The sequence below is a fragment of the Labeo rohita genome, chromosome 16 (assembly GCF_022985175.1).
Source record: "Labeo rohita strain BAU-BD-2019 chromosome 16, IGBB_LRoh.1.0, whole genome shotgun sequence".
Lineage (NCBI taxonomy): Eukaryota > Metazoa > Chordata > Actinopteri > Cypriniformes > Cyprinidae > Labeo > Labeo rohita.
The window spans coordinates 2,653,991-2,676,038 of NC_066884.1; the positions used below are offsets into that span (position 1 = coordinate 2,653,991).

The 22,048-nt window shown below is 31.7% G+C and overlaps 1 protein-coding gene across 2 annotated transcripts in view; it reads right to left on the reverse strand.

The window, feature by feature from the left end:
- Window positions 1-755: 755 nt before the first annotated feature.
- slc9a1a (solute carrier family 9 member A1a) overlaps window positions 756-22,048 on the reverse strand; it is a 50,595-nt gene continuing 29,302 nt past the window's right edge. For both annotated transcript variants that reach the window (XM_051131217.1, XM_051131218.1), the window contains exons 5-12: window positions 21,796-21,998; window positions 15,930-16,019; window positions 9,180-9,250; window positions 8,561-8,737; window positions 6,704-6,818; window positions 6,502-6,603; window positions 6,231-6,312; window positions 756-4,373 (exon numbers count right to left, since the gene is read on the reverse strand). In XM_051131217.1, the coding sequence (XP_050987174.1) occupies window positions 4,063-4,373; window positions 6,231-6,312; window positions 6,502-6,603; window positions 6,704-6,818; window positions 8,561-8,737; window positions 9,180-9,250; window positions 15,930-16,019; window positions 21,796-21,998 (1,151 nt within the window). In that variant the 3' untranslated portion in view covers window positions 756-4,062. The remainder of the gene's footprint in view (window positions 4,374-6,230; window positions 6,313-6,501; window positions 6,604-6,703; window positions 6,819-8,560; window positions 8,738-9,179; window positions 9,251-15,929; window positions 16,020-21,795; window positions 21,999-22,048) is intronic.

Below are 22,048 nucleotides of genomic sequence, written 5' to 3' on the forward strand. Positions count from 1 at the left end.
GTGTTTTGATAGTGGAGGTGCAAAGGCTTTAAAGGGAATAATTCATACAATTCAGAATCCAGACTCTGCATAGTTCTTTCGGGATACAATCACACTGTTTGGGGGTCATGCAACACAAATCAACACTTCCGGACTCATGTTTCCATCACACTTGGCAGTAAATATATGCGTGTGTGCATGTGTGTGAAAGCAGAGCTACATGATGAAGGGTTTCAGGAAAGTGTCAATCTGCAGGTATTAAAGGAATAATTCACCCAAAAAAAAAGATAAATGGCTTCATTTACTCCGCTTCATCACGTCTTTACTATAGAAACCCATTTCTGACAAATCAAGTCAACATTATGACTATGACTATCTCACAGTTACCAATTTAAATCATAATTTCAGCTTTGTATATCAATTTTGACTTTGTTATGAGTTTTTATCCCACATTTTTCACCTTTTGTCCTAATTTCCACTTTTTTTATTTTTTATTTTTGACTTAAAAAGTCAAATTTGACCTACTGTCTCATACTGAATTTCAACTTTCTCTCTTAATTTCGACTCGACATAAATTTGTCTTAGTATCTCATAATTCTGCCTTAATATCTCATTTTGATGTTGTACGTCAATTATGGTTTCTCAAATATTTGCAACAGTTTTTATCATTAATTTGTCTTTGTATGTCATAATTCTGACTTTTTAATCTCATAATTCTGACTTAATATCTCATATTTTAATTTTGATGTTGTATGTCAATTATGGTTTCTCAATTATTTGCAATAGTTTTTTTTTTTTTTTAAGTTTTCTTTACGTCAATTATTATCTCAATTTCAACTTTTGTCAATTTCGACTTCTCATAATTTCGAATTAGTAAGTTTTTATTATAAATTTGTCTTAGTATGTCATAATTCTGACCTTTTATCTCATAATTCTGACTTAATATCTCAAATTTTATGTTGCATGTCAATTATGGTTTCTCAGTTATTTGCAATAGTTTTTATCATTAATTTGTCTAAGCATGTCATAATTCTGACTTTTTATCTCATAATTCTCACTTAAAATTTTAATTTTGATGTTGCATGTCAATTATGGTTCCTCAATTATTTGCAATAGTTTTTTTGTCAATGATTATCTCAATTTCAACTTTTGTCAATTTCGACTTCTCATAATTTCGAATTTGTAAGAGTTATCATCATAAATTTGTCTTAAATATGTCATAATTCTGACTTAATATCTCATATTTTGATGTTGCATGTCAATTGTGGTTTCTCAAATATTTCGTTTTTATCATTAATTTGTCTTAGTATGTCATAATTCTGACTTTTTATCTCATAATTCTGACTTAATATCTCATATTTTTATGTTGCATGTCAATTATGGTTTCTCAATTATATGCAATAGTTTTTTTTTATTTTTATTTTTTAAGTTTTTTATGTCAATTATTATCGCAATTTCAACTTTTGTCAGTTTTGACAATCTCATAAATTTGATTTACTCTCATAATTCTAACTTTTTATCTCATAATTCTCACTTAATATCTCATTTTTGTTGCATGTCAATTATGGTTTCTCAATTATTTGCAACAGTTTTTATGATAAATTTGTCTTACTGTGTCATAATTCTGACTTAGTATCTCATATTTTAATTTATACATTTCATAATTCTCACTTAGCATCTAATATTTTGAAGTTTTGTCAATTATGACTCTCATAATTTCAAATTTATATAGTTTTTATGACAAATTTGTCTTAATATGTCATAATTCTTAGTATCTCATAATTCTTAGTTTTCATTTGTTATATAAATTATGGCTTATCTTATAATTCTGACTCAGTATCCCATATTTTAACTAACATTATGACTTTCTCATCATTTTTACGTTTTATATCATAGTTTTGACTTGTCATAATTTCAATTTTTTATCTCATACTTATTTACTGCGCCATAATTATGACTGTCAATTTTGACTTCTCATAATTTCAACTTTGTCAATTTTGACTGTTTTTATCATAAATTTGTCTTAGTATGTCATAAATCTAACTTTCTATCTCATAATTCTCACTTAGTATCTGATAGTTTGATGTTTTGTCAATTGACTTTCTATCTCATAATTTCAACTTTATATAGTTTTTATGATAAATTTGTCTTAGTATGTCATAATTCTGACTTAGTATCTCATATTTTAATTTTTTATGTCAATTATGGCTTATCTCATAATTATGACTCACTATGACTTTTTAATCTCGACTTTATAATAGTTTTTACCATAAATGTATCTTAGCATGACATAATTCTGACTTTTTATCTCAGATTTATGACTTAGTATCTTATATTTTGACTGACATCATTTTTACTTTTTATCTCAGTTTTAACTCATCATAATTATGACACTGTCCATTTTGATTTTTTTTTTTCATTTTCAACTTTGTCAATTTTTGACTTTCCATCTCATAACTTCGACTTTATAATAGCCTTTAGTCATAAATTTGTTTTAGTATGTCATAATTCTGACTTAGTTTCTCATATATTGATGTTTTATTTCAATTATGGTTTATCACATAATTAATTTGTAACAGTTTTTATCATAAATTTGTCTTGGTATGTCATAATTCTGACTTGCTACATTATATTTAGATTTTTATGTCAAAATTATGTATTTTGATCTCATTAATATGACTTTGTATTTCATTGTTTTTGACTCAATCATAATTGCAGCTTTTTGTCCCATAATTTTGACTTTTCACTTAGTGTGTTATAATTACAACATCAACAGTCAAAACATGAGATACTATGTCAAAATTATACCTTTATCCTCACTTTAATGATTTAGTATCTCATATTTTCATTCTGTGTCATTATGATTTACCATGACGTTTTGAGGTAGAAATGGGCTTCTATAAATGTATGACTTCAGAAGAATTGGAATATAATGTATAAAATCCTACAGATGACAGTTTGGATACTTTCAAGATGCTTTTTGGAGATCAACAAATGGGGTCAACATTTGTCTTTCCAAGGTGGAGGGAAAAAAAACAAAAAAAACAAACAAAAAATTTGTTTGGAATGAAACAAAGGTGTGCAAATAATGACAGAAGTGTGTTCTTTCTGCATGAACTATTCCTTTAAATCAAGATTTGCTGATATGACGGTCCATATGTTTTTTTTTTAGAGTGCTCATGACCGCTCACCAAAGCGCTTGAGTGCATTTAAAGGGAGTTAAAGACTATTAGAACAAAATGTTCTTTGATATAAAGTACGAGCAAAGAAAACAGGAAACACGATCACAACCAATCAAACTGGTCAATCCACGTTTTTGGTGTAAAATAAAGTCTTTACATATGTAAATCTCTTTGTGCAATCACAATGAACATAGTTGTTTCTCAGGTTTGTTATGTGCACTGCAAATGGAGCGTGACTTAAATGTTCCTCCAGGTGTGGGACGATGTAATAAGCCAGTGTAAATACGCACCATCTGTATGATAACTATAAGAAAGGCCAGTTTTGTATTGCTCCTGATAAACAAAACTAATTCCCCTAGAGGTAAAATGTGATACTCGCATCACGAAAACAAAGGCAATTCATGTGAACGAACACAAAAGCATCGTGAACTAGAAAATGCATTAATGCACCAAAATGACAACAGAAGCGTTTCACCTGAATAGACTGAACAGTGCGACCCTTTGGTAATGCATAGATCCGTTCCCCTCGTGTGGAATATTACTATTCCGTAGCAAATGCCGGACGGGAACGTTTACTTCCGAACCGGACGTGATGCGACCGGAAATAATAAACCTGAAACTCAATCACTCATCGCTTAGGATCTGAGTCGCATCACGCCTGGTACGGACAGTGTTAGGCTTCAAATGAAAAGAGCAATGATAAACAAAAATAAAATCAATGGCTTATTTTGATCACTCCCTTTCATTTCCTTTATTTTGGTTCATTTTCCTGACGTTCTCGTTTTGGCTTCCTACAGATTAAACATCTGTCCTCTGTGTTACAACAGTTAATGATCCCCGGGACGTCCTTGAGGAGGCGGCCGGAGCTCGTTCGTCCTCCTTAGGACAGACGCTTGCTTTCTTAGGGGAGGAAAGGCTCGTCCTCGTCTTCCTCTTCGGGGGCGGGGCCCGGGTCGCTGAGACAGCGCATGAGCCGTTGCTGTGGCTCTTTGTCGTCATCCTCGTCGGGCTTCTTGTCCTTTCTCTGCTTCGCAGGAGAGGGAACTTTCATGGTGAGGCCGGCTTCATCCTCTTCGCTCACCTTCGGCTGGCTTCCCTTCTTGCCAAACTCGTCCACCACGTTGACGGACTCTGGGCTCTGCGGTGAGGCGAGGTCCACTTTAATGGTGGGGATGCTTTCTGTCATGGACTTGATGCCCCAAGCTTGAGGGTCTGTGGGAAGAAGCAATCAGGAACTATAGTATATAGTATAGAATAGATGCTACACAGAAAATCAGTACTTTATTCTAGTGTTGTTATATAAAACTTAAATTAAAGCTATTAAAGAAGTTGTTTTCGTTAATTGAAACAAAGCTAAAATAAAATATACTATAAGTACTATATGAAAAACTTAGACGTAAATTACTTAAATTGGTTAAAGTAATAAAATTACTGAAAAAAAAAAAAAAAAAAAAAAAGTGAAATAAAAAAAATACACAAAAATAAAAACAAACACAACATTACTAAAACAAACTAAAATTAAAATAAAAAATATTGAAAAATATCACAGCATTTAAATAATACTAATGATACAAAGATAAATTTACTTGAGCGTTAATATAAATAATTATACAGAATAATTATTATTTTGTTTTTTACTTCGTTGGTTATAGTTTTCTGGTTGGAAGTAAAGATGTAATCAAATTTAAAGAAGTTATCAAAAAAAAACAAAAAACAAAAAAAAACTATTTATTAATATGGGGTTAGACAAATATTTAAAAATATATCCTATTAAAATGTGCTTTTCAAGAAAATGTAAGTATATTTAAGTTTAAGGTTATTTAAATAAGACAAAAATATTGAACTAAAAATTAAAATTAAAATATAAAAAGCTAACAAAAAAGTATAAATATTATAGCATATAAATAAAAGTAAAAATATCACTTCGTTATTCAAAGATTAATTTAATTAAAAAGCATAAGTACAGTTATTGATATAATATGCATTATATTAAGATATAAAGAACTTTTCTATTTATTTATTTTTTTAATTTATTGGCAAATAGTTTTCTTGTTGGAAGTAAAAATTTAATCAAATTTCAAGAGGTTTCTGCAAAAATTAACACTATTAAAATGGGGTTAGAAAAATATAATAACTAATCTTACTAAGCTGTGCTTTTCAAGAAAATGTAAAAATACATTAAGTAAAAATATCACTTTTATTTAAAGATCAATTTAATTAAAAAACATAAGTATAGTAATTGATATAATATGTATTATATTAAGATATAAAGAACTTTTCTCTTTATTTTTATTTATTGGCAAATAGTTTTTAGTTTTCTTCTTCTTTTTAAGTTTATTTAACGTTATTTAGATAAGACAAAAATACTGAACTTAAGCTAAAATTAAACTAAAATGTATAAATGTTATTATAGTATATAAATAAAAGAATATCACTTCTTTATTCAAAGATGAATTTATTTAAAAGCATAAGTATAACAATTTTTATAATATGCATAATAAAAAAGATATGAAGTCTTTTTTCTTTATTTTTTTTTAATCCTATAGTGTTTTTTGTTTTTTTTGAAGCAAAAATCTAACAATTCAATGAGGTTAACCTAATTATTTTCTCACTAAATTTTGCTTTTCAAAAAAAAAATTATTTTTTTTAAATGATAGCCCTCAAAAGAAAGCACCATGCTATTTATAACTTATGCCTAGGAACTACAGTTATTTTTACTACTGTAAACCACAGTAATGTAATATTTCTTTCAGTCTCTTTCCATGTTGACTGATTTCTTTCATGATTAAAATGGTCGTTAATATCCATTTACCACAATTTTATTGCACAAACAAGTACATAGATCTTTGTATGGAATATGGCTTGACTGTGTTGAACTTAAAAGTGTTGCTCACTAGGGGGCGCTGCACATCAACTCTAACCTGAATAATTGTCAATTCACTGCACATTCATTGAGAGGGGAAAGACCTGAGGCTGAATCCACTCAGAACAAAAGACAAAGATTTCAGAGACACAAAAGGATCCTCAACTCGTATATCAGTGATAGAGCAGAATAAACGGCCGCCTCACCTGAAGCCAGTCGAGCTCGAGCGATGGTGGGTGAATCAGGGGGATGAGCAGGAACAGTGAGGTAATTGTTCATCTGTGATATCTAAAAGTACAGAGACAAATCGTTTAACGGTGACATTCAATGGCAATTAATAAAGCATATTCCACCTACCAGGACAGGCAGCTCTTTTGTGTCAAATAGCGATCAACTGAGATGATTCATATTTAATATTTTAGATAGTGATAATCTGGTTGTATCCAGTGATGCATTGATCTATAATTAACATCAAACCTTCTTTTCCAGCTCCATCATTTTCTTCCGTTTGATGAGGATCTCGTTCCAGCCGTCCTCATACGGATCAGCAACCAGTGTGTGTCTGTTGTACGAGCGCAGCTGAAAATACAGGAGGTAGTTTAGCTTGATCCAACTCCATCACAATTAGATGTATATAAAAAAAAAAAAAAAACAGGAACAGGAAGTGCCGAGCGCTCACTCTCTGGCGGGTCCTCTGCAGGTTGGTGCGCAGGATCTTCCTGATCTCTTCCTCACGAGCCTTGGAGAGCTGCGGCAGCGCACGGTCCTGAGGAGGCTTCTTGGGCTGGATGTTCCTGGAAAAAAACAAATTCCACAAATTCTATGAATTCCATAAGTTCTGTACATTATAGAAATTCCACACAAACTCCATGCATTTTAGAAATTCCTTAAACCTTCGAGACATTCCACATTCTCTGTTTTACATAAAACTGCATTCCAAACATTTTTTGGGCATTATATGCATTCCATAATTTGCATACATTCCACAAATTGCCTAAATTCCACATATTCCTCATGCATTCTATAAATTCTTTACACATTCCTCTAAAGAGTGCATGGCGAATGTGGAATGCATTTAGAGTGTGGAATGTGTAAAGAATTTATATAATGCATGAGGAAATGTGGAATGTATGCAATTTATGGAATGCATGTAGAATTTGGAATATGTATGGAATTTAGAGAATGTGTGGAATTTGACTAAAATACATGGAATTTTTGAAATATGCATGAACTTTAGAGAATACATGAAGAATGTGGAATGCATATACAGTAGAATGTGGAATGTGTAAAGAATTTATAGAATGCATGAGGATTATGTGGGATTTACACAATTTATGAAATGCATGTAGAATTTGGAATACGTATGGAATTTAGAAAATGTGTGGGATTTGACTAAAATACATGGAATTTTTGGAATATGTATAGACTTTAGAGAATGTATGGAGAATGTGGAATGCATATACAGTAGAATGTGGAATGTGTAAAGAATTTATAAAATGCATGAGGAATATGTGGAATTTATGCAATTTATAGCATGCATGTAGAATTTGGAATATGTATGGAATCTAGAGAATGTGTGGAATGTATGCAATTTATGGAATGCATATATTCCAAATTCTACATGCATTCCATAAATTCCACATATTCCTCATGCATTATGTAAATTTACACATTCCATACTCTAAAGAATGCACCGAGAATGTGGAATGTATATACAGTAGAATGTGAAATGTGTAATGAATTTATAGAATGCATGAGGAATATGTGGAATTTATGCAATTTATGGAATGCATGTAGAATTTGGAATATGTATGGAATTTAGAGAATGTGTGGAACGCATGCAATTTCTGAAATGCATATATTCAAAATTGCATGGAGAACGTGGAATGCATATAGAGTGTGGAATGTGTAAAGAATTTATATAATGTGTGAGGAATATGTGGAATGTATGCAGAATTTGGAATATGTATGGAATTTAGAGAATGTGTGGAATTTGACTAAAATACATGGACATTTTTGGAATATATATGGACAGTGGAGAATGTGGAATGCATATAAAGTCCATACATATTCCAAAAATTCCATTCATTTTAGTAAAATTCCACACATTCTCTAAATTCCATACATATTCCAAATTCTACATGCATTCCATAAACCACACACATTCTCTAAACTCCTTAGACATTCCACACTTCATACATTCCACATATTACTCATGCATTATATGAATTCTTTAGACAGTCCACACTCTACATGCATTCCACACATTTTATACATTCCACATTCCCCATGCATTCTCTAAAGTCCATACATACTCCAAAAATTCCATGTATTTTAGTCAAATTCCACACATTCTCTAAATTCCTTACACATTCAATATGCATTCTATATCATGCATGCATTCCACATATTCTCCATGCATTCCATACACCGAAAAATGTGCTATAATCACTACTTCAATTCAGTTCTACAAATTCCATATATTCTATCTACAGTCCATAAATTCTGAAACAGGTGGGTGGTTGGAAACACTCACTGCATGGAGACGGTGGACGGCAGGGCAGAAGGCAGCTTGGCTCCACCGCCGCTCTCCACCAGCTCGATGGCCTGCTTCATCTCCATCTTGTGGTAGAAGGCGATCAGCTGCGGTTCTTTAGAACGCTCACCCGCTATCAGGCACTTCTTCACGTACTTCTTATTGAACCGATTCAGCCTGGAAATAAAAAGGAAATGGTGAAGCTTTTTTGTGGTTTGTGGTTATTTTTATCCAGATGACAAACCCCTGCCTCCAGCATCATTAGCGGCAGAGAAACACCATTGCTCTGTCTGAAATCTGTGGAACATACTGACGTAACACTGCACTGAAATGAAATGAACAAAACTTCATCTCCGATCCCAAAATAGATCCTATAATTCACTTTCTATGCTGTAACAGCACAGTATATTAGAATGAAAGATTTGTGAACTCAACCAACTAAACAAAAAAACACACCTGGTTTCAAAATATCATCTAAATATCATTGACATCACTCATTCAAAATACACATTGCATCTACATCATCAAGACCAGACTTAGAAGTCATTCTGATTTCATACAGACTTCAAAAATTTCTCACAGAAAAGCCAAATTTGACTTTCACGAGTTAAGTACGCACTTGTCCTTCCAGTGATGATGTCCGTAATGTCCACAGATGTCCTCGATGCCGGTTAGCAGATGGTCCAAAAACTAAAAAAAACAAGAAAATGAGAATTTAAATGCTATTTAGGAAACATGAACTACAATTAATCAATCAATAACGCAGAGATTATATTATAAACAGAAGCTGCAGCTGAACATGATGTTGATGATGAGCATTATCAAGTGGACAGAGGAGAGATTTCTGCCAGTCACTCACAGCATTAAACAAATGAGACACTCATGCAAATTGGTGTTTCCATAGCAACAATCAGCTTTATAAGTGATGAATAAATGCCAATTTGTGGGCAAAATGTTCTGTACTGACTTTTGTGGAGTGGATCCAAGCTCATGTCTGTCATGCAAACTGCCTACTGCTTTTCCTAAAGAACATTCATATTAAACTTGTATAATATATATATATATATACACTTGCATTACATTTTAAATGAATTAAATACATATTTTGAGAAGTCTCTTCCGCTCACCAAGCCTGCATTTATGTAATCCAAAGTACAGCAAAACAGTAAAATGCTAAAATATTTTTACTGTTTAAAATAGCTGTTTACTATTTGAATACATTTTAAAATGTAATTTATTTCTGTGATTTCAAAGCTGAATTTTTAGCAACAATCAGCTTTATAAGTGATGAATAAATGCCAATTTGTGGGCAAAATGTTCTGTACTGACTTTTGTGGAGTGGATCCAAGCTCATGTCTGTCATGCAAACTGCCTACTGCTTTTCCTAAAGAACATTCATATTAAACTTGTATAATATATATATATATATATATATATACACACTTGCATTACATTTTAAATGAATTAAATACATATTTTGAGAAGTCTCTTCCGCTCACCAAGCCTGCATTTATGTAATCCAAAGTACAGCAAAACAGTAAAATGCTAAAATATTTTTACTGTTTAAAATAGCTGTTTACTATTTGAATACATTTTAAAATGTAATTTATTTCTGTGATTTCAAAGCTGAATTTTTAGCATCATTACTTGTCACATGATCCTTCAGGAATCATTCCAATATTCTGATTTGCTGCTCAAAAAACATGTATTATTATTATAATTATTGTTATTATTATATTGAAAACATAATAATAATAATAATAATAATAATAATATATGGAATTTAGAGAATGTGTGGAATTTGACTGGAATATGTATGTACTGTGGAGAATGTGGTATGCATATAAAGTCTATACATATCCCAAAAATTCCATGTATTTTAGTCAAATTCCACACATATTCCAAATTCTACATGCATTCCATAAAGCGCACACATTCTCTAAATTCCTTAGACATTCCACACTTCATATGCATTCTATTAATTATTATTAAATTATTATTTCAGTTTTTTTCAGGTTTCTTTGATGAATAGAAAGTTCAGAAGAACAGAACTGAAATAGAAATCTTTTATAACATTATAAATGCCTGTATCATCACTTTTGATCAATTTAAAGAATCCTTGCTAAATAAAAGTATTAATTTCTATAATTTCTTTTTTAAGTTTTTGAATGGTATATGTATATTTATATATATTTATGAGAATGGTATAGTGTATAATGTTACAAAAGCTTTTTATTTCAGATAAATGGTGATCACTGGATCTTTCTATTCATCAAAGAATCCTGACAAAAATGTACTCAACTGTTTTAAATATTGATGATAATAATAATAATAATACTAATACTACTACTACTACTACTACTACTACTACTACTAATAATAATAATAATAATAATAATAATAATAATAATAATAATAATAATAATTCTTGAACAGCAAATCATGTGAAAGTGAAAACTGGAGTAATGACGCTGAAAATTCAGCTTTGATCACAGAAATAAATTACATTGTAAAATATATTTAAATAGAAATCAGGTACTTTAAACAGTAAAAAATATTTCAAAATTGTTCTGTTTTTTTCTGTACTTTGGATCACATAAATGCAGGGTTGATGAGCAAAAGAGACTTAAAAAAAACATCAAAATCGTACTGTTCAAAAACTTTTGACTGGTAGTCTATATATATATTTTTTAATGCATTGTGTAAATAATCGAGTTGATATTTCACAATCAAACATGAAAACTAAACTAGAGAACATACTTTACATACTTACGCAATGGCTAGATAATATGTTAATGTACTTAGTCAACATGTATGTTCACATTCAACTTTTTTTTTTTTTTTTTAACATAAAAATGTATTATTCAGTAGCATATTATTTGTCGCTGTGATATAAAATTTGGCATCGAGAGCAGTGATATTTCACTGGTTTTGGTCTCATTGTTGGTGTCATTATGTGATTATGTTTTCAACGCTCCCAGCTGTGGACAAATATTGATTTAATCTGCCCATTTATAACCGAGATGTCACTGTTTACTGAGCACTGCACTCATGCTCTTGATGTTTAATGTTGAAACATTTACTCGGCTCAGTGCGTTTATTAGGGAAGCGTTTCTCAGACATAAACACATGAGTCACTGCTTCAACAAACTGTGTGTGTTTGATTAGCCAGAACTCACTGTAAGAATTACATCCCACAATCTCATACGGTTTTCAATGGGTGCACAAGTTGTCAAGCGGTTCCTAAAGCGTTCTGGGTGGTCAAGTCTGGTTCTCAAGTCTCTATGATACACTTAATGTATACATACAGTTTGATTTTAAAAGGCTGTATTATGTTTTTCTTTTTGCATTGTAACACTTTCATGAAAATTAAATGTTGCACACTTGTCATTAATTAGGGCCCGAGCACTGCAGTGCGAGGACCCTATTGGAATTCTTCTTCTTCTCCAAAGTAAAAAGTCTTTTTGAGGGCCTAAACATGCTCAAAAACTCACGAAACTTTGCACACACGTCAGTCCTGGCGAAAATTTACATCTGATATTGGTTTCAGAAGTGGGTGTGTCAAAATGGCTCGATAGTGCTACCTATAAAATTTAAACGGAGTGCGCCTCGAGGTGTTTTTCACGTACATGTATGAAACTCGGTACACATGTGTAACACACCAATACCTACAAAAAAGTCTCCTGGTACAACATCCTAAATCCAACAGGAAGTCCGTTACATTGAATTTCCTGTACGATTTTTGTGCAGTTTTTGCCATTTTCAGGCCTCGTACTTTAACGAACTCCTCCTACAGTTTTAATCCGATCATCTTTAAATTTGCTGAGTGTTATCATAAGGCCTTCGCGATGCTAAATTGCGAAGATCTAGAGTTTTCGTCGAAGGGCGTGTCCGTGGCGGCCTGACAAATTTCGATGTTTCGCCATGAAAAAGGAAGTTGCTGTAACTCAGGCAAACAATGTCTGATCTGCCTCAAACTTCACACGTTTGATATTAGTCCGGTCCTGAACACATGTCAGTTCCCATATTCAGTTATAGTCATAGCGCCACCTGCTGACAACAGGAAGTAACATGTTTAATGCTGTTACGGACTCCTAGCAACTAAAAAGCGTTAGCAAGTTTTAAATAGGCTAACAACATGCTAGAAACATGCTATAACATGTTAGCAACACTTAGCTAAGAGCTAAAGCATGCTATTAACGCAATTAAACAGGAAGTTACTGTAACTCAGGCATGCAATGTCCAATCTGCCCCAAACTTAACATGCAACATGCTACAAACACAGTGAAGCATGCTAGCAACACTTAGCTAATTTGCTAAAGCATGCTAATAATACATTGAAACTGAAAATTACTGTAACTCAGGCACGCAATGTACAATCTGCCCCAAACTTAACGTGTTTGATAAGAGTCCTGGCCTGAACACATTTACATGCCAATATTCAGTTATAGTCATAGCGCCACCTGCTGACAACAGGAAGTGACACATATAATACTATTATGGATGTCTAGCAACATATTAAAAAGTATCAGCAAGTGTTAAATAGGGTAGCATCATGCTAGAAACATGTTAAAACATGTTAGCAACACTTAGCTAAGTGTTAAAGCATGATATTAATGCAATGAAACAGGAAGTTACTGTAACCCTGGTGAAAAAAACAGCATATGCTGGTAGGTATGTTTTGATGCTGGGATGCTGGTTAGGTAGGTGTTGATGCTGGTTTAAGCTGGTCCTTAGCTGGTTTATGCTGGTCCAGCATAAACCAGCTAAGGACCAGCATAATCCAGCAAAGGACCATCTTAAACCAGCATCAAAACCTACCTAACCAGCATTCCAGCATCAAAACATACCTACCAGCATATGCTGTTTTTTTCACCAGGGAACTCAGGCATGCAATGTCCAATCTGCCCCAAACGTAACATGTTTGATAAGAGTCCTGGCCTGAACACATGCCCATACCAATATTCAGTTATTGCCATAGCGCCACCTACTGTCAACAGGAAGTGACATGTTTAACACTGCGATACACTATTAACAACACACTAAAATAAACCATTGAGTGCTAAACTTGTTAAAACATGCTCAAACATGCTAGCAACACTTACTAAGTGCTAAAGCATGTTGTTAAAGCCATGAAACAGGAAGTTATTGTAATTCATGCAAACAATGTCCAATCTGCCCCAAACTTCACATGTTTGATAAGAGTCCTGGCCTGAAGATGCCCATATTCAGTTATAATCATAGCGCCACCTGCTGGCAACCGGAAGTGACATGTTTAACACTGTGATGGACTATTAAAAGCACAGCAAAATATGCCATATTGTGCTAAACATGCTAGAAACACTCACTAAGTGTTAATGCATGCTATTAATGCCATGAAAGAGGAAGTTGTTGTAACTCAGCAACACAATGTCCGATCTGCCCCAAACTTCACGTTCAATAAGAGTCCTGGCCTGAACACATCTACATGCCAATATTCAGTTGCAGGCATAGCGCCACCAGCTGGCAGCTAAATGACTTTGACATATTCCTCCTATGTTTACTATATTAAAAGCATAGTGCCCACCGTTCACTGTTTCCCTAAAGCCACCGGTCGGCGGTGAGCCCAGGTGCGAGGGCCCTTTCATCGCTGCTTGCAGCTTTAATTTTACTTGAGTTTGTTATTTCCCAATTCTTGATGGTAATTCTTTTCTGATTCTGTGTTGTACAGTATTTTAACTTAATTTACTTCTAAATTAAATCTGCATTAATTCAAGGTAGCAAAGTATACACTACAAAAAATAAGACAATTTACAATAATGGGAATTTTATTTTATTTTATTTTATTTTATATTACATTTTATGTTATTTTGTTTTATGTTATTTTATTTTATTTTATTTTATTTTGTTTTTTGTTTTGTGCTGCATGTGTGAAACATGACCAGGAAAGGTTTTGAAAATATTCTTATTTACCTAAAGATTCTATTTTTAGAATAATTAAGATCCCTTGCATTGTGAAATTATTATTTTTAATGACAATTAAGCACATTTTCCTGCTAAATTTTCATTAATGTGACAATGTTTAACTTAAGTTTGTCATTTCCTTGTTAAATTTTATTTATTTTACTTTACTTTATTTATTTATTTATTTTTGCATTATGCATTATTATGCATAAAGAGAATGTGCTTAATTGTCATTCAAATAATGTCACAATGCAAAATAGGTCTTTATTTATTCATACAAAATTTTATAATAAACTGCGGCACTTGCATGAAAATTAAATGTTGCACAATTTTCATTAATGTGATGCAACCTTTTAGTTTGTTACTTCTCATTTCTTGATGGTAGATCTTTTCAGATTCTATGTTGTACAGTATTTTAATGTTCATTTATTTTTTAAATTAAATCAGCATGAATTCAAGGTAGCGAAGTATACACTATCAAAAATAAGACAATTCACAGTAATGGAAATGGCATTAATTTAATTACATTTATTTTAATTGAATTATATTTAAATTTAATTTAATTTAATTATATAGAAACATGACCTGGAAAGATTCTGGAAACATTCTTATTTACTTAAAGATTTCATTTTTAGAATAATTAAGATCTCTTGCATTGTGAAATTATTATTTTTAATAGCAATTGAGCACATTTTCCTGCTAAATTTTCATTAATGTGACAATGTTTAACTTAAGTTTGTCATTCCCTAATGGTGATTCTCTTTAGATTTTCCTTAATGCATTTAGCATTTAAAAAAAATAAATAATGAAATAAATAAAAAATAATTTATTTTTAATTCAAATAAAATTTACATTCAACTGAAAATGGTAAATACTACAAATAAATAAAATCGAATTTTTACAATATTTTTTAAAAAAATTATATTAATTTATTTTGCATTATGATGCATAATTCTAATGAAAATAATGTCACACTGTAAAAATCATATTAGTGGTTTAAAAATGGGCCTTATTTTCATTGCAAAATGTAATTTCTTATTTTTTGATTTTGCTTTGAAATTTGACCTGGAAACATTCTAGGCACATTTTGTGAGATTTATTTGGTCACTTGGTCTTACAGTGTTTTGACACCTGTCATTCTAAATATATCAAGCTGTATTTCTTTTACTGCAAAACTGTGACTGTAGCAGTATTTGACCAGCAGGTGGCACTTAAACACACTCACCTTCAGCAGTACTGAATGTTACACAAACCCAAACAAGAGAACAAATAATTCAGTTATTACAATTAACTCATCTAACCCAGCCAAGCTTGCTTCATTATGAACGAGACTGTGTAATGGCATCTGTTCGGGACTGGCAGAATATTGAGAATGCATAAAATATTCCTGAATCCCAGATGGGAGGAACTCAGAGATGAGCAGAACCTGTGTGTGAATCTCTTCATTAATAGATCGCTTCGTTTCCTGTTTCTTCTTCACCGCCAGGAGGTCCACCAAAGGTCGAATGGTCATGCCCTGCCAAAACAAAGAGAGAGGAGCGGAAATTGATGACTGCTCACAGATGGCCTTATTTGAATGCAAACAATACAACTTTAATCATTCAAAATAAAATAAAATAAAATAAAATAAAATAAAACAAAAATAAAATAAAAATAAAATAAAATAAAATATTGGATCATTTGCATTTTATTGCATAAAACACAATATAAAATAAACAAAAAATAAAATAATAAAACTGCAGTGTAACATGGTTTTGTGTGTGTTCTGAGACAAAAATATAGGATTAAGATGGAAATAATTCTTCTTCCAATTCTGATTCCAAATAAATAAATAAAACACTATGCCAAAACCTCCTGAACATTAAATGAATTACAGGTCATGACTAGAGAGCAATTACATTTACACTCAGTAGGCGGCACCTCCCATCCCGAGAAGTGATTCATAGCGTGTCCTCGCTTGTCCATGCATAATTTTTCATACTAGAGTATGCTGAGCAATGGTGAAGGACACAGGGATGGCACTGTCGCTGCAGCGTTTATTACATTGGTGTTGTTTCCACAGGAAAAGGATTTTTCCTCAAGGTCAGGCGCTGGCAGAGATCAAACTCAACCACATGCAGCAATAGCAAATGCATCACCACATCTGACACTGCAAACTGTCTCCACCCTCCACTTCCTGTGAACAGCACGAACTCATGCAGTGAGATCACAGATCGATACCCGTATATAGTGACCCCAAATAATGCAGCTACTGTAAGACTGTGTGAAAGTCACCGCATTAGACAGAATTGTAAAATTAAATTAAATGAAATTAAATAAAGGCAGATATCTAAAAAAAAACAGATATTCTCTTTCTATATGCACTGGCCCCAAAGAAGTATATCTAAAACTGCACGAAAGTCATTGCAATAAATACAGCTCCATTGGACTGTAAAGTAAAATAAAATAAAATAAAATCATTGCAATAAATACAGCTCCACTGGACTGTAAAATCAAATCAAATCAAATAAAATAAAATAAAATAAAATAAAATAAAATAAAATAAAATAAAATAAAATAAAATAAAATAAAATAAAATAAAATAAAATAAAATAAAATAAAATAATGTCATTGCAATAAATACAGCTCCATTGGACTGTAAAATAAAAATAAAATAAAATAAAAGGAAGACATCTAAAAAACACATATCCTGTCATATGCACTGGCCTCCTAAAAAAAACCCTAAAATAACATGAAAGTCACTGCAGTAAATATAGATGCATTGCACTGCATAAATAAATAAATAAACAAATAAATAAAAATAATACTAATCAAATCAAAATAAAATAAAATAAAATAGTAAAAAATTAAATGAAGGGCAGACATCTAAAAAACAAATATTCTCTCATATGCATTGGCCCACTAAAATAATAATAATAAAATAAAATAAGATAAAATTAAATAAAATTAAATAAAAATAAATGAATGGCAGACATCTTAAAAAAAACAAAACAAAAAAAACCCATTATATATTCTCTCTGTATTGTTAAAAGCGGTATATAAATAAAGGTGACTTGACTGGTGCCACAGAGGTAAACCTAAAATAGCATGAAAGCAATAAAATAGCGCTGCAATAAAATAAAATAAAATAAAATAAAATAAAATAAAATAAATGAAGGGCAGACATCTAAAAAAAAACAGATATTCTCCCATATGCACTGGCGCCAAAGAGGTAAACCTAAAATAGCATGAAAGCAATAAAATAGCACTGCAATAAAATGAATAAATAATATAAAATAAAATGAAATAATATAAAATAATATCATATAAAATAAAATTAAAAATTAAATAAATGAAGGGCAGACATCTTAAAAAACGGATATTCTCATATGCACCTGCGCCAAAGAGGTAAACCTAAAATAGCACGAAAGCAATAAAATGGCAATAAAATAAAAAAGCAATAAAACAGCAATAAAATAGCAATAAAATAAAAATAATGAAGGGCAGACATCAAAAAAAAAAAAAAGATATTTTCTCATATGCACTGGCCCTAAATAGGTAAACCTAAAACTGCCTAAACCTAAAACTAAAATAAAATAAAATAATAAAATAAAATAAAATAAAATAAAATAAAATAAAATAAAATAAAATAAAATAAAATAAAATAAAATAAAATAAAATAAAATAAAAATAAAAATAAAAACAAAAGAAGGGCAGACATCTAAAAAAAAAAAAAAAACAGATATTTTGTTACTGTTTAAACCTAAAAATAAAATAAAATAAAATAAAATAAAATAAAAACAAAAGAAGGGCAGACATCTAAAAAAAAAAAAACAGATATTTTGTTACTGTTTAAACCTAAAAATAAAAGAAAAGAAAAGAAAAGAAAAGAAAAGAAAAGAAAAGAAAAGAAAAGAAAAGAAAAGAAAAGAAAAGAACAGCTATAAAAGAATAGCTGGAACACGTCCTGAACATAAAACACAGGTGGGGTAACACAAACCTCGCAATCTGAGACCTTCCTCTTACGTCCTTGTTCAAATGTGTGGATAGAGACGAACTATTTAAAACCTGACACCAACCAACAGCAGCGCACACAGCAGAAGACAACAATTACTCTTCCAGCCTCCACAAAGGACAGAAAATGTCCTGAAAACTTCCCCTGTAATCAATTCTCTGTAGTAAATCACCACTGTCAGGAAGAACACGAGTACCCAAGAGTGTCGTCTTGAGTCACGGTGATGAGAGCAAACCCTTCTGACGCATTAAAACATGAAGGATTTACTGTTTCTGCAGGCTTTATGAATTAATTAAGACTTTCTGCTCAGATTTTAAGACCTTGTTAAGGTATTTAATTGTGGAAGGGCGGATCAAGACTATTTAAGACCTTTTTTAAGACCCACAGAAACCCAGAAAACTCTCATGAGAAGATTACAATAGATCTGGAAAGCTTTAACTTGAGGATGCATTGACACTAAACCACTCAGACACGCTAAAACAACTCCACAACATCATCAACCATCAGTAAATCCATGATACAAACGTGAAGATCTGGATCATCATTTCTGTGTATTGTACACAGACTCTGTGCTGGTCCTGCTCCTTTGTAGCACTGTTTTCACAAAGCAGAAAGACTCATATTACGATATCAGTCATTCAAAACAGAAACCATAAGGGTTACTTTCTCCATTGCCATTTTCAGCAGCTCATGCATGCATCAGAGCCACCAGGGCTCACAAAGAGCCGAGAGAGACAGAAAAGAAGGAATAATGGCGTAAAATGCCTAAGGCAAGAACAAACAAACCACACGAGAGCGTTCGATAATCCAGCAGCCAGCAAAACCTGATGGAGCGTAAGGATGCTCAATAAACAAGTCTGAGGCAATTACGTCAGTATATCAAATGTTGACAAAAAGCTAGACCCGCACCAAATTCTTAAAGGAAATTAGATTTCAGTTTATGATTTTTTAACTAATTTTAGCAGAATTTTAAACACTCATTTCAGTTAAACATTAAGATTAAAATAATGGTTTCATCTATTGATTTTCATTTTCAAATTCAGTCCACAAGATTATGCAAATTAGAGCTTGTGTTATGCCAATTTAATCACTCTTTTTCTCACAATATTACATTGATACATCCTTGCATTGACTATTTATTAATATATGAATTTATTTATAATTTGAAGTCAAATTTAAAATCAGTAAATTTTATATAAAATAAAAAAATATATACACGTGTGTGCACACATAACTTATAATTTTTTTTTACTTTTAATTTAAAACAAAATTAATTAAATTAAATTTTAAATTGCTTTTTTTAAAAATAAATTATTTTGAGATGCCTTTGATTATTAAATTGTAATGAAACCATTAGAATTAAAAATCCAGAAAATGAATGGAAAACACAGAATTTGTGTGAAAAATAAAAAAAAATAAATGAATAAAATAAATAAATAAATTTGAGGGAAAAAAATAATTACATAAATAAATAAAAAATAAATAAAACAGAATATGGGGGGGATATATCTATTAAATATCTAGCAACTGCAACCAGTCAAAATAAAAGTTCAGTTTAAGTTGAAAAAAAACGTGTCAGAAATATATTACTTATGTAATGACAGTATAACTACTAGTAAAATTAAAAAAAAAAAAAAAAAAAAAAAAAAAAATTAAAATTAAAAAAAAATTTAAATATTTACAGGAATATTTACCATATTTACCAAAAACAAAAAAAAAAAAAAAAAAAAAAAAAAAGTGTAAATACACAACACAGTATTTCTGAAAAAAAAAAAAAGAAATAAAATAATAAAAAAAATTTTTATATAAAATTAATTATTTTGAGATGCCTTTGAATATTAAACTTCCAGAAACCCATACAATTAATGGAAAACACAGAATTTGGTTAAAAAAAATAATCATAATTATAAATAAATAATTTTTGATAAAAATACAACATTTCAGAGGGCCTTAAAATTTACTTTTTGTTAAACTTTTAATATATGTGTATATATATATATATATATATATATTTGGCAACAGTCCAAAAGTTCATTTATTTCAGTAATTCAACTCAAATTGTGAAACTCGTGTATTAAATAAATTCAATGCACACAGACTGAAGTAGTTTAAGTATTTGGTTCTTCTAAATATTCTAAAAAGTGTTTTAGTGAATTTTAACAATTTTAGTGAATTGTTTACTGTATATGTACTCAATACTTGGTAGGGGCTCCTTTTGCTTTAACTACTGCCTCAATTCGGTGTGGCATGGAGGTGATCAGCTGCACTGCTGAGGTGGTATGGAAACCCAGGTTTCTTTGACAGTGGCCTTCAGCTCATCTGCATTTTTTGGTTTCTTGTTTATTATTTTTTTCTCATTTTTGCTGGCCAGTCAAGCACACCAACACCATGGTCATTTAACCAAATTCTGGTGCTTTTGGCAGTGTGGGCAGGTGCCAAATCCTGTGGAAAATGAAATCACTGAACTTCAAGCAACTTGGGCTATGAGCTTCTCCACCCTTCCTCCAGACTCTAGGACCTTGGTTTCCAAATGAAATACAAAACTTGCTCTCGTCTGAAAAGAGGGCTTTGGACCACTGGGCAACAGTCCATTTGTTCTTCTCCTTAGACCAGGTAAGACGCCTCTGACGTTGTCTGTGGTTCAGGAGTGGCTTAACAAGAGGAATACGACAACTGTAGCCAAATTCCTTGACATGTCTGTGTGTGGGGGCTCTTGATGCCTTGACCCCAGCCTCAGTCCATTCCTTGTGAAGTTCACCCAAATTCTTGAATCGATTTTGCTTGACAAGCCTCTCAAGGCTGCGGTTCTCTCTGTGCATCTTTTTCTTCCACACTTTTTCCTTTCACTCAACTTTCTGTTAACATGCTTGGATGCAGCACTCTGTGAACAGCCAGCTTCTTTGGCAATGAATATTTGTAGCTTACCCTCCTTGTGTAGGGTGTCAATGATTGTCTTCTGGACAACTGTCAGATCAGCAGTCTTCCCCATGATTGTGTAGCCTAGTGAACCAAACTGAGATTTTGAAGGCTCAGGAAACCTTTGCAGGTGTTTTGAGTTTATTAGTTGATTGGCATGTGACCATATTCTAATTTGTTGAGATAGTGAATTGGTGGGTTTTTGTTAAATGTGAGGCAAAATCATCACAAAAGAACCAAAGACTTACACTACTTCAGTCTGTGTGCATTGAATTTATTTAATACACAAGTTTCACAATTTGAGTTGAATTACTGAAATAAATGAACTTTTCCATGACATTCTATATTCTCCATTTACTGAATGTGAGAAGCGGACACTGACCTGCACAAACACAGTGAAGAAGATGACAGTGATGATGGCGGTGAGGAACATGTTCCTCATAGCGAAGTGTGCCTCGTCCAGCAGGTACACTAGGGAGAAGGCGATCGCTCCTCTCAGCCCGCCGTAAGCGATGATAAACTGGTCCTTAGAGGTGAGTTTGACGATACGGAACTTGTTGATCACAAAGGTCAAGCCAACAACACCTGTGGATGAAGAAAAACATTAATTAAACTTAAGCATTCGATAGTGTGCC